The sequence below is a fragment of the Aedes albopictus genome, chromosome 1 (genome assembly GCF_035046485.1).
Source record: "Aedes albopictus strain Foshan chromosome 1, AalbF5, whole genome shotgun sequence".
Classification (NCBI taxonomy): Eukaryota; Metazoa; Arthropoda; class Insecta; order Diptera; family Culicidae; genus Aedes; species Aedes albopictus.
The window spans coordinates 14,818,755-14,831,268 of NC_085136.1; the positions used below are offsets into that span (position 1 = coordinate 14,818,755).

At 38.2% G+C, this 12,514-nt stretch overlaps 1 protein-coding gene across 2 annotated transcripts in view; it reads right to left on the reverse strand.

The window, feature by feature from the left end:
- Nucleotides 1–246: 246 nt before the first annotated feature.
- LOC109431130 (zinc finger protein 358) overlaps nucleotides 247–12,514 on the reverse strand; it is a 49,390-nt gene continuing 37,122 nt past the window's right edge. Inside the window, exons 3-6 of one of the 2 annotated variants that reach the window (XM_029854899.2) lie at nucleotides 7,603–7,787; nucleotides 7,384–7,531; nucleotides 6,912–7,148; nucleotides 247–1,698 (exon numbers count right to left, since the gene is read on the reverse strand). In XM_029854899.2, the coding sequence (XP_029710759.2) occupies nucleotides 563–1,698; nucleotides 6,912–7,148; nucleotides 7,384–7,531; nucleotides 7,603–7,787 (1,706 nt within the window). In that variant the 3' untranslated portion in view covers nucleotides 247–562. The remainder of the gene's footprint in view (nucleotides 1,699–6,911; nucleotides 7,149–7,383; nucleotides 7,532–7,602; nucleotides 7,788–12,514) is intronic. The other variant, XM_029854903.2, reaches the window with a different exon arrangement.

Consider the following 12,514-nt stretch of genomic DNA (forward strand, 5'->3'; position numbering starts at 1 on the left):
AGATTTATAAGTTTCTAGTCGGGAGCAATCCGAAAAGTGAAATTTAAAGCTGGGCAAAACATTTGTCGGCCCGTCTTACTCATACTATGTGTCATGATGTTAGTTGTCAAAAATGGCAAACATTAATCTCAAAGTATGATTCTTTTACTCAATAATGATTATTAATACGAGATATTCCAGCCTTATGTAGTGTTCATTCTGTAAGAGGGTTGTGATATTTGAAAAACTAAGTGTAACGAAAACCTCTTTCTTAATATGGCATAATGCATCAGTTGTTCTTTGTTTTATTTTATCATTTAGTTATTGATTCACACATTCAAGTCCCAGATTATCAGTAATCATGTCAATCAATGTGTTGTGGTTTGATTCATCTTTGTTAGCTGTGTTTCCCCGCCCCAAATTGCATTATTTCCCATCCAATATTTCTTTCAACATTCCCATTTCATTCGCTATTTTCTCAGAACCTCCGTCTCATCTGATGATTTCTTTCTGCTTTTTTGTTTGTTTTTGCATTGATTTAAATTAAATATAATATGGCATCAAAATTTACATCTATTTACTCTCACCCTTTCAGTACGTTTTCACTTTTTAGGAACTCGTCGGTAAGGTCTAGGCCGTTCCTCGGCACCGGACTCTGCGAGAATTGATGGCACTCGTCGTTATTCTGCTGCTGCTGCTGTTGTTGTTGCTGTTGTTGCTGAAGATGTTGCTGGTGGGCGTGATGTTCTCTCATGACTGCCCTCAGGTGTTCCCCGTTCGGATCACCGAACGGGGGACAATTTTCATTGGATCTACTCTCTTCATTGCACCTGCCCATCAGGGGGTTCCCTAGGGGTCCCAAGTGTCCGCCTCCCCCTCCACCCCCTATCCCATGACCACCCCCTCCCGCATTCGAAGAAACTACGGCCTGCGCCTGGGAAACGGCTAACCTCAGAGCTGCCTCGGCTTGAGATCTCAGAATGGCTTCCGCCTGCTGAATCCGGATCGCCGTCTCCGACGAAGGACCGCACGCGTTCTGACCCCCACCTAATCCAGCACCTCCCAGCGGCGAATCCGCCGTTGGGGGGTAGTTCTGCCGATTGGACAGTGGGTACTTCATTTCGTTAAAATTGATAAAATTGCTCTTCTTCTTCAGCGGGCCCAGATTTGACTGGCCCAGATGGTCTCCGTGGATCGAATTGTTCTTGAAGGATTGCCCTATCCGCATGGCGGTGGCCAAATTGACGACTGCGGCCTGCACCGCCGAGGACGTTCCATCCGTTGGTAACATCAGATCCGGATCGAACTTCGGCTCCTGCAGCATCATCATCCTCGAGAACTGGCTGTTGTTGTTATCCCCCGGAACGACCCCGAACGGATTGCCGTGACCTCCGGAAGCGGCGACGGCCGCCGCGGCCAATCGATGGTTATCAAATGGCCCCACGCCGACACCTCCACCACCACCCCCTTCCCCATTCTTTTCCGATCCCATGGTGGACGAGTTCTCCGAGTAGTTCAGCGGCGAAATGCTGTTCTGATGGGTCAACTCCTTGACCGAGATCATGGCGTTCGATGGACCGGACCCGCCGCTTCCACCCATTCCGCCGAGGGCATTGGATTCCTTCTCGCGCTGCTCGGCCACCGCCTTGCTGAACATGTACTGCGCGGCAAACTGGTGCTTCGGGTCCATCTTCATGTGCTCGATGTGGGTGATGAGGCCTGTGGGGTGGGAAAAGAATGATAAGATATTCGTTTTTATGAAAAGTGAAGTGTCTACACTGTGGAACTAGGTATTTCGTACATAGAGGATCAAAAGCTCCGATAGCCATAAGATGACGTTTTAGCACATAGGATCCTTCAATTTTTATCCTTCCACTTTATGGTTACACTGAAACCACCATTTAGGTAAATTCAAATCAGGTACAATCATTAAGGTAACAGTTTCTGAATGAAATTTTGTTACATTCAGAGTAGTTAGGGGATTTAAGGATGAAGAAGTCGTCATTGATATCACCGTCATCATTGAAATTTCGAAAGCAGTTTTCTCGTTACACACACAAACGTTCGTTTTGAAAATGGATTCATTGTATTTCAGATGGAGAATGGAATACAATGAATTCATTTTCATTGTAAACATGTATGCCTAGAAAGAGAAAACTGCTTTTGAAATTTCAATGATGACGATGATATCAATGACGAATCCTTCAACCTTAAGGCGAGATTCAATCCTTTGGAGGCGTTGAAAACGAGCATAACAAACGTGTTCGACGCCAGCGAGGTTGCGGCAACAGTGACGAAACAATCCAGCCCCAAATGGTTGAAGTGGGTTTGTGTGGACATCAGATCTGGTGCTTAATCCAGCGCACGGTTTAGGAAAAAAATATGATCTTCGTGTGTAAAAATCTCTGAGGTATCAGGTGAATTCAGTACAGTTTAAGAGAAGTCTACGGGGGACTTTTCTCACACTCCCCCTGAAATCCACTGAAAAGCCTTGAAACCCCAAAACGTCCTGAAACGTATTAACCTGTCTGATACACCTCTGAAGATGTCGTGGAAGTATCAGAAACCCTTGACATCACTGGGAACCCCTCTGAAACTCCCGGAACCATCAACGAACCCTTCTATAGCTCCTCTAAAAGCAACCTTAAAACCCTCTAAAATCCTTGAATTTTCTCAACCACTCGGTCACCATCACCACGTTGATCGCTGATGTTGTACACAGCAAGCGAGATTTTTCCGAGTTGTTGTACAAAATACAAGAATATGACTCCTGAAGGGTTTTATGCTCTGCAGCCTTATAATCTATCATTTAGGTAGTGGATCCTTCTAAGGAGAACCTGATAGAAACACTTCTCCAATAGAATTTTAAAAAGATTTCAACAAAGATAAAAAAGTAAAACTACTTTATTACAGTAAAAATTTGTGATTTTTTGATACACTTTTTGAAAAGTTACAGCTAGTTGACCATTTTTTGAAAAATTAAAATTTTTCCTGTCGGAACCATTTTGTCTATCCCCTGTAAGAGCATTTTATACTCAATTTTCATTTTGAATGAGATTTTGTTCCCGCGCTGGAATTCATGAATCATTGACTTTTGTATCAACACATAACCATTTTCCTCATCTAACTTTTGCTGACTTCTTGTCTCAAAATTTGCCAAGTAGCCCAGGATAGTCAAATGCCATATTTTCTCAAATTTATAATTTTTACAAGCAAATGTAAACAATTCTGAAGATTTTTTATATAAAAAAATAAATTTTACGCATAAGTTTCCTACATCCAACTATACTCATGTAAAAAAAAACAAGAAAATATATGGGGCCTTGTGAAATTTTACTCGAGATTTTTTTACTTTTTACGTGAAATAATTGATTTTTTTTTTTCAAAAGGATCCACTATTTCTCGGATATGTGAATTCTGTCTCGAATAACATTTAACAAGGTTCAATTTATTTTATTTTATATTTTAAATCAAAATTCTCAAAAATCGTTAAGAAATAATAAGAATCATTCGACCACTCTACTTGGCAAATTTTGAGGCCGGAAATCAGCTTTCTACAGAAAATAATTTTAAAAAAATCGAAGGATCAGGTTGAAAAAAAAGATATGCAGATCTCATACATCTGCAATGGTAACAAACATCAGTGTTTTTGAAGATACCATTAAAAAAAAGGTTTTTTGGTATAATCTTCCAATTTATCATGAGCAATTCCTTCCAAGGAATTTTTAATAAATTCTGCCAGGAATGCCTACAAATAATTCGCTGAGAATTCCTTCAGGAATTCTTTAAAGGATTCTATATAAAAATGTACAGCTTCAGGAATTGCTTTCAAAGTTTTCTAAACATAACTTCATGAATTAATTTAAGAACTTTTACATAAAAAAAATCTTGGATTTCTTACGAAATTGTTCCATGGATTGCTTATGAAAATCTTGTAATTTCTTTCAGATAGTCTTTCATTGAAAGTACTTCGTGAACATTTTCAATGGATTGCTCTAGAATTTTTCGTCCAGAATTTCATCTAGACGAAATACCAGAATTTTTTTAATCCCTTTAGAAAAACTTCCGTGGGTTTCCTTAGATATTCCTCTTTAGATTCTTTCAAAAATCCTTACGATATTTTTTACAGAAAATCAATTACGGATTCCTTCAGAAATGCTCCCAAGGAATTGCTGGTATGATGCAGGTGTGCAGGTGTGAATAATTAAAACCGAATTCAAATAAAGATACCATAAAAAACGAAAGTTCAGAATTACTCCAAATTTCTCAAAGGATTCCTTAAGAAAATATTCCAAGGACTCCTTCAGAAATTCTTCCAAAGTTTATTTCAGAAATTCTTCCTGGAATTACTTTCGATTTTTTTCTGTATATTCTTTCATTAATTTTTCTAAGGATTATATTTGAATTCCTTCCAAAATTACTGAATGGATGCCTTCAGATATTATTCCAAGAATTCAATCTTGAAAACTATTAAGAATTTTTTTAGAAATTGTTCCAGGGATTTTGAAATAATTTTAACGGGGATTTCTTCAAAGATAATCTCAAGAAGAAATCTTTTAGATTGATTTTCTAGAGTTCTTTTTGAAACTCTACCAGGGATAACTTGTGATTTTATTCTAGGAGTGTGTTCAGTAAATACTTCGTAATTTTTTCCAGGAATTCCTCCAGAATTCTCGTCAGGGTTCCTTCATAAATTTGTGTAGGTATTTCTTCTAGGTGTTTGAATTTTATTGAAGGATTTCTCCTTGATTCTTCACCGATTAATCTTTCCAAGGAATCCCACCGATTAGTTTCTTCAGGAAGTTTCATGAAGTTCCAAAGAAATTTCTCTTTATTTTTTCAGACATTCCTTCAAACACATCTCTTCGGAGTTTTAGGGACTTCGTCAGGAACAAATAATGGGATTGTTTCAGAGATTCCTGCAGAAATTGTGTTAGATTTTTATTCAGTTTTTTTTCCTCAGAAGTTCTTTTGCAAAATTGCACAAAAATATATTTCTGAATTTTAACCGAGACTCAGCTAACAAAATGGTAGGTTGCTTGGCAACAAGGCGTGCGATACTGATTATCGGAATTTTCAAGTTGAGATCTCATTTAAACATTTAGCTGACTACTCGGTTGTGCAATTCTCGGCATACGTAAACCGAGATTCGGCAACTAAAATTAAGTGTGTACTGGAAGAAAACTTGAAATAAAAATCTCTGATTTTTTTTTTAAAGAAATCCTTGAATGATTCTAAGATGAATTCCCGAGAGAAAACCTGAAACAATTTTTAAATATATCCCCTTAATTTATATAAAAAATATGAAAAACTTATGAGGGGAGAAATTGCAAGGAAAACTGCTTACAAATTTTTGGAAGGTGAGATTTAGGGAGAAATCGGTAGAGAAGCTTCTTAAAGTATTCCTTTAAAAATGTCTGAAGGAATCTTTGCTAAAATTGTAGACAAAGAAACACAAATAAATTAGGAAGTTCTTTATTGAACCAATGACGAAATTTAAAAAAAAAAAACTTTTTGAAGAAATTCTTTAAAGTACTTTCCAAAGAATTGGAAAAGCCTCTGAAGGTATACATAAAAGAATTTCTTCAAAAATTTCTGAAAAATTCCAAAGCATAGATTCTGGAGTAATTTTTGCAGGAATTTTAAAGAGAATCAGTGGAGAAATTCTTAGCAATCCCTTGTGGAATTTCTGGGAAACCTCAGAAGAATGTTCCAGTAGTCTAAAATTTTTAGTGGAATTTCCGATTTTTCTAGAGAAACTTTTGCATGAACTCCTGGAAAAATACCCGGAGAATATCTTATAGGATTTTTTGGGTGTACTTCATGAGAGTTTGCGGAGGTGTTTGTTGAAGAAATGCTTTAATTTTTTTTTCTGAAGGACGCTTTGTGCAATTTTGCAACACCTCGAGGACTTCCCGTAGTCACTTATGGAAGAATTTTTAGACAAACATATCGGAGGGTTCCCGAAGGAATTGCTGGGAAATTGAAAAGGATGCTAAACCGTCTTCAACCAGAGATTGGACAGACTGAACGATTGTAAACATAAGACAACGGACATTACACGAAACACCCAGTGGTTCAGTTGAGAAATTTCCGTTTGGCGACAAGTTTTCACCGACTGAAGCGGGAATCGAACTCACACTCCATGACTTACGAAACGCCTGGACGGCTGACGTCGCTTACCGCATGACCACGAAGCCCAGATGCAACTTCCGGATTGGTATTCAATTAAACTCTGAAAAGATTTCCAAGATTATTCCTGGAGGAGTTCTCGGAGCATCTCTTTTTGATACTCCCGGAAGCTCTTGAAAGAATTCCTGAATGATCTATTGCAAGAGATGCTGGGAAAACTTCTGGATGATGTTTCGTATAATTTCCTAGAAGAACTTCCATTCCTTCTCCTAGAGACAATTCGGGGTCGATCGAGTTTTTCCCAGTGTGTTAAGTAGGGTGGCCCACACTTATGTAAAAAAAAAACAATTTCGAAAAATACCGAGTCTAACATCCGGATTCAGTTGTTTTGGACTCCCAGAAGCTACGTTCAAAATTTGAGAAAAACGATCAAGCCTAAAAGGGCACTCGACAGGCACGAAATTTGTATGAGAAAACTTGGCAAAATGTATGCAAAAAATTCAAGTTTTTTATTTTTACCGCTAGGTGGCACTGTAAGCATTTCAAATCAAAAACCTAAGATTTCTGAATACATTTGGCCACGTTTCCCCATACAAATTTCAAGCTTGTTGAGGGCCCTCTTAGGCTTGTCCGATTTTGCTCAAATTTTGAACGTAGCTATTGGGAGTCCAAAACAACTAATTTAGGAGGTAAGACTTGGTATTTTTCGTTTTTTAGTTTTTCTTATGTATGTGGGCTACCTTAGTGTTAAGGCTGTTTCATGTGATAATACAATTTTAAAATGCTCGCCTCAAACCTACCTGTCTCGTGCGTAAAAACGGCCTGACACACCGAGCAGGGCCACATCTGCAGGTTGGACCGGAAGGGCGGCCCCGGGGCGCCCGGCGTCCTCGGATGCGTCAGCAGGTGCTTCCGCAGGCAGCCCTCGTTCACGTAGTGCTTGCCGCACATCGGGCACGGGTGGTTCGCTACCCTTCGCTTCACTGTAGTGTAAGAAATTCTTTGTTTCAGTTCCTCTAGACATTTAGTGCTGTAGTCTGAGTTGGGGTCGTGTTGGTGGTGCGATTCGGTTTTTGGTTGGTTGGAATTTATGGATAGTAGTAGGTGGTAGTAGAGCGGTTGAAGTAGTAGAAGTTGAAGGTTGGTTGGTTGGTTGATTGGTTGTAGAAGGTCCGGGAAGGGAACGAATCCATTAGTTACCAGTTCGCCCATAGTTCAGAACAGAAATTGAGTCCTAGATGGCCTACGAGTACGAATGGGTGTGATACCTACCAGCCACTTCTTTGTGCGAGTATTTGATGTGTTCGTTGAGGGCATCCACGCCGAGGAATATCTTACTGCATACATTGCACGTCACGCTGTTGGAGTTGCTGATCAGGGCGGCATGTTGCTGCAACACTCCCAGGTGCAGTTGAAGTTCCTAAAAAATTGAATTGGAAGTTGAATCCTCTTCGTTCGACATTTGTAAGGTTCACATAACTAGAGACCAACCTTGGAAGTGTGCGTCCGGAGACTAGACTCGGTGGCGAAACCCTTGCCGCAGAGATTGCAGTGGAAGGGGCGGCTCTTGGCCCGCTCGACTTGGGCGTCGTGGTTGCGCAGGTGCTGCTGCAGGTTCGACAGCTGGATGAACGCTCGGCCGCACTCCGGCAGGTGGCATTTGTACGGGCGTTCGCCTAGTGGGATTATGGGTTAGTGGGGGCAATATTTGGGTTATATTATGCTGTTATAGTTGAACAAATCAGTTATAAAAAGATTTAAATATGCTTGTATTTTCGTCGTATGCCTGTATTTCGTGCAATATTTGCAATTTGTTGAGAGAGTTTTACAAAATATTAGGGTGGATCCAAAATTCGTTTTATCAGTCCACCATCCCTCCCCTTCCGCTTAATCGATTTATTACCAGATTCTTTATCTCCTCCCAAAGTATGAGCTCATTTTTTTAAAAGTTAATAATGCATAAGCCCTTTCAAGTTCAAACTGAACATTGATTCAATCGTCCATAATATTTTTACAAGTTGTTTCACGGGTTAGTTGGTCCTGGCATTTTAAGGTAACTGTAACAGCTTTGCCAAACATTGCATTTAAAGTTGACGTATCGCTATTTTTTCATGTTTCGTTACTTCGGATAACTTTTGTATCTGATTGGGCAAAGTATTAGCTATAATAAAGCTGCTAAAGAGTACTCAACTAATACTCTGAGACACTTGGAGAAGTGCTACTGTCGGCAGAATGAAAACATCCCAAGTAATAAAAAGTTCCGCTTCCCATGACAAAATGCACTTTCGAGCTCCACGAAGTTCAAATACCTTGTCCTTAATTTTAATTCAAATATAATCAATTTTTGGGAGCAGGTATAGAATCTGGATATTATTAAAAAAAAGCAGTGTGTAGTGAACGATACCTGGACATTACGTTTTCATTTTTAATAGAATTGGCTGTGAAATTTCTAAAAAAAAATCCTTGACGGAAATCCCAGACACATCTAAGCCCATTTTTTTTACTGAAAATGTTTTTAAAACTATTCAACATATTTATCAACAATTTGCTCAAGGAATTTATGGATTTTGTTAGGAGTTTGCATTTTCGCCATATCACAAATACAGAAAGGAAGACTTTCCAACTGGAAGCATTTCCTCACTTTTTGGTGTTTGATTTTTTATTAAATAACGAAGCAATATTTTCAAATTCGGTTTTCGTACACATGTAGAGTATGGATTAGAGACGAACCCGACGGGTACGGGTCGGGTTCGGGCTTGGATTTGTTTAAAAACTCGGGTCGGGTCCGGGTTTGAACAATTTCAAAATTTTCGGGTACGGGTCGTGTCGGGTTTGAAAAACGTCGCGTTGAAGTCGGGTTTGGAACCAGTGTAGATTTAGAAATATGCTTGATTTGTTATAACCGATATATTTAACAATTATTTTTAGCTCGGGTTCTGGTCGAGTTTATTGACAAATATTTTATCGTGTTCGGGTTTGATCGACGAAAATGTTTCGGGTTCGGGTCCGGTCCGGGTTTGACGGAACAAAAAATTCTCGGGTTCCGGTCGGGTCCGGGTTTTGAAATTGAAAATTGTTGGGGTACGGGTCGGGTTCGGATCTGTTAAATCTGAAACCCGACCATCTCTAGTATGGATCAAGGTATCTTCTGAATTTTTTTTTGTGGTCGAAAATGTTTTTCGTTTTCGCGGAAACCATTTTTGAATAAAATCTCACAAAAAAATGGTGAAAAAATGGAAAACATTTTCCACCACGAAAAAAAATTAGAAGATACTTTGATTCATACTCTACATGTGTACGAAAACCGATTTTGAAAATATGGCTTCGTTATTTATTAAAAAATCAAAAACCAAAAAAAAAGGAGGAAATGCTTCCAGTTTCGCCTTAATCATATCTTTCTAAAGAATTTCAAAATGAAACTATTAAAAAAACCGCCTACAATTCTTACTAGAATTTTTCAAAACTACCTGGGTAGAGGTGAATGGCAAACCAAAAACAAAAGATTAACAAATTTTATTGTCATAACTTATTTTGTCATTCATGAGTTCTTCATGAAAAGCTTAAAACAACATATGAATAGCATTATATGCTATCATATCAAAATATGCCATTCGCTTGTCATTTTAAAATTTGGAAGAATAACTACTGAATGTCTTATTTTGCTATCATAACAAATTTTGCAATTGGTGAGATATTGTTGACCTTTTGCGAGTTTGATGAACTCCAGTTTTGGCATTTATTAAGAACAACATAATGACAAAATTTGAATTTTGGTTATTCTAATGGTAAATTTTGATATTTGTTTGCAATTACTTTCCATCCAAAAAAACTTATAAGTTTTCATTTTGTCAATAAACAACTTAATATACCCTTCTTTTGGATGACAAGGGAATAACTAATTTTGATATTGTTCTATTTTCAATAACTCAATAATGGCATACTTTGCAATTCTCAATCCTAATTTTTTTGTTCTTGGTTTGCCATTGTATTGTCAAAATTTGATATTCTTTAGTTATTTTGTCGAACAATGTCAGTTATTATTTTTGCCCTTTTGTCACTTATTTCAAACAAACCAATGATAAATTTTATCATTCAGTAATTCTTTTTGAATGGTAAAACTTGCAATTGTTTTGTAATTGTTTTCTGCCCGGGTATCTTTCTAAAGTTCTGGAACAAAATTTGCCAAATCAAACGCTTCATACGAGTATCAAAAGTTCATCTGCGAACACGGTGCAACATTCTTATCAAAGTTTCCTACAGAAACTATGATATAATATAATTAATATAATATAATATAATATAATATAATATAATATAATATAATATAATATAATATAATATAATATAATATAATATAATATAATATAATATAATATAATATAATATAATATAATATAATATAATATAATATAATATAATGTAATTCTCCTGAGAACTGCGTGAAGTATTCTTCAAAGTGTCTTCATGAATTTTTGACAGATTCAGATCCTCAATTCAATGTAAATCCTTTCGTGTTCTGGGCCATTTAGATGGATAAGGTCTTTGACAAAGTTAGAAGACTTATAGTTTTCCAATAAGAAACACTACGTGGCGCTGGTATTCTGAGGAGCTCCCTGTTTAGTCTAAACATCATATATCTCGTGTTCTGGACCGCTTAGTAGGATACTGTCTTTGGCAAAATTGTTCAGAGGTAAAGCTTTAATCGAAAAAAAAAACAATTTAGTTCCCATTTGTTTCACTTGAGTCCAAGCCCGTGCACAAAGGAGGGGTTTCGGGGGTTAAACCCCTACCATTGTCGATGTTCTATACTCTAGGCGCCCCTCCGCGCTTTGCCAAAATTATGAAAAACCCCTCCCTTGCCGCCTTTTCTGTACACGGGCCTGTAGTGTTGCAATGATTTTGCAGTTTAGTTTAGGATGTGCACTACTCATGATATGGATCACTGAGGAGCAAGCCCGTTCAAAAGGGGGGGGGGGGGGGGGGGGGGATGTGCAACCCCCCTCATTACCGATGCTTCATACACAAGGCGCCCCTCTGCCTTTTGCCACCTCTCTTGGCACCATTTCTGTGCACGAGCCTGCTGAGGAGGACACCATTCTTGGCAGTGTTGTTCAAACGAATGAAAGCTTCTACATAACTTCCAGGGTTTTTTAGGTATACCCTTGGACCTTTCATTGAAAATTTCTGCGACAATTCATTTAGAAACATTATAGGCGACTCGGTTGGAATCTTCTTCAATTAGTTCTTGAAGGAGATACTGCTGGAATAGCCTCGGGAAATTGAAGAAAAAAACACGAATTTACAATGGCCGAAAAAAATCACCAGAATTGTTTTCCGAAACATTTCACATACACTGAAATAAATTTTGTTGTGGAAACTACCGATTCCTTGAGCTTGAGCTTGAGCTTGATTGACCGCCCGTGGATGCTACTCCAGTATCGCCAGACCAGCTACACTCACACAAGGACCAATGAGATAACTGCCGGGGACTAGCAGGCATCTTCAGTGTGTGAGCGTTGGTGATCTTCTATTTTTAGGCGACAATGGCGCCTGCCACGTCAGGTTGCAGGTCAATGTGGGGAAGGGGTAAGGAAGTGATGATTGCAATCGTTTGTATCCACATCTGGCCGAATATACCTCTGCGCCAGCACAAACTCATGCGGATGTTGGAGTGTTGGTGGGAATGGGTTGGCAGAAGGTTCACACATTGGTTTGTGGATACCAGGGGAAGGTGATAGAATTGTGTGTTTTTATTATTTTGAAGATGTGCGGCACAGTTCGCTTGATTGCATAACTTGTAGGCGTTTTCTAATAGGATTGTGACACTGTGCTGTGAAAGTTTGGAAGGAAGGGAAACGGCTTTTTCAACCCGTTTCTGTTCTAGCGACGGCTATGAACATGTTTATATACATGAGTTGTATATGTAGAGAGCAGAGAGAAAGTTTATAGAAAGATACAAAGTAGGAGGAAAGGGACGGGCCAGGGATTGAACCCAGGACCTTTTGCATATAAATCAGAAGCGGTAGCCACTAGACCACCAAGCCACGTCTTTTGTTGTGGAAACTACCGATTCCATAGTAAAATTACTAACCGAACCTATGATTCTCAACCGACAACAAAATCTGTTAAGGTAACTGGAGTATGCTTGAAATTACAATGCATTGTAAGTCCCCGAGCAGAGGATAATAGCAAACTTTTAACAACAGAATCACATAGCCTGTTTTTATATCATAATTTGTTATTGTTAATTTATCAAAATATATCAATTTAAAAACATGTTTTGTTGGGCAATCTTATTTTTTTATTTTCAAATATTTGAGATATATCCACAATATATCATTTCAATAATATATTTTGTTGAAGAACAAGTTTAGTTATTATTCTACTATAGAGAATGTACAAA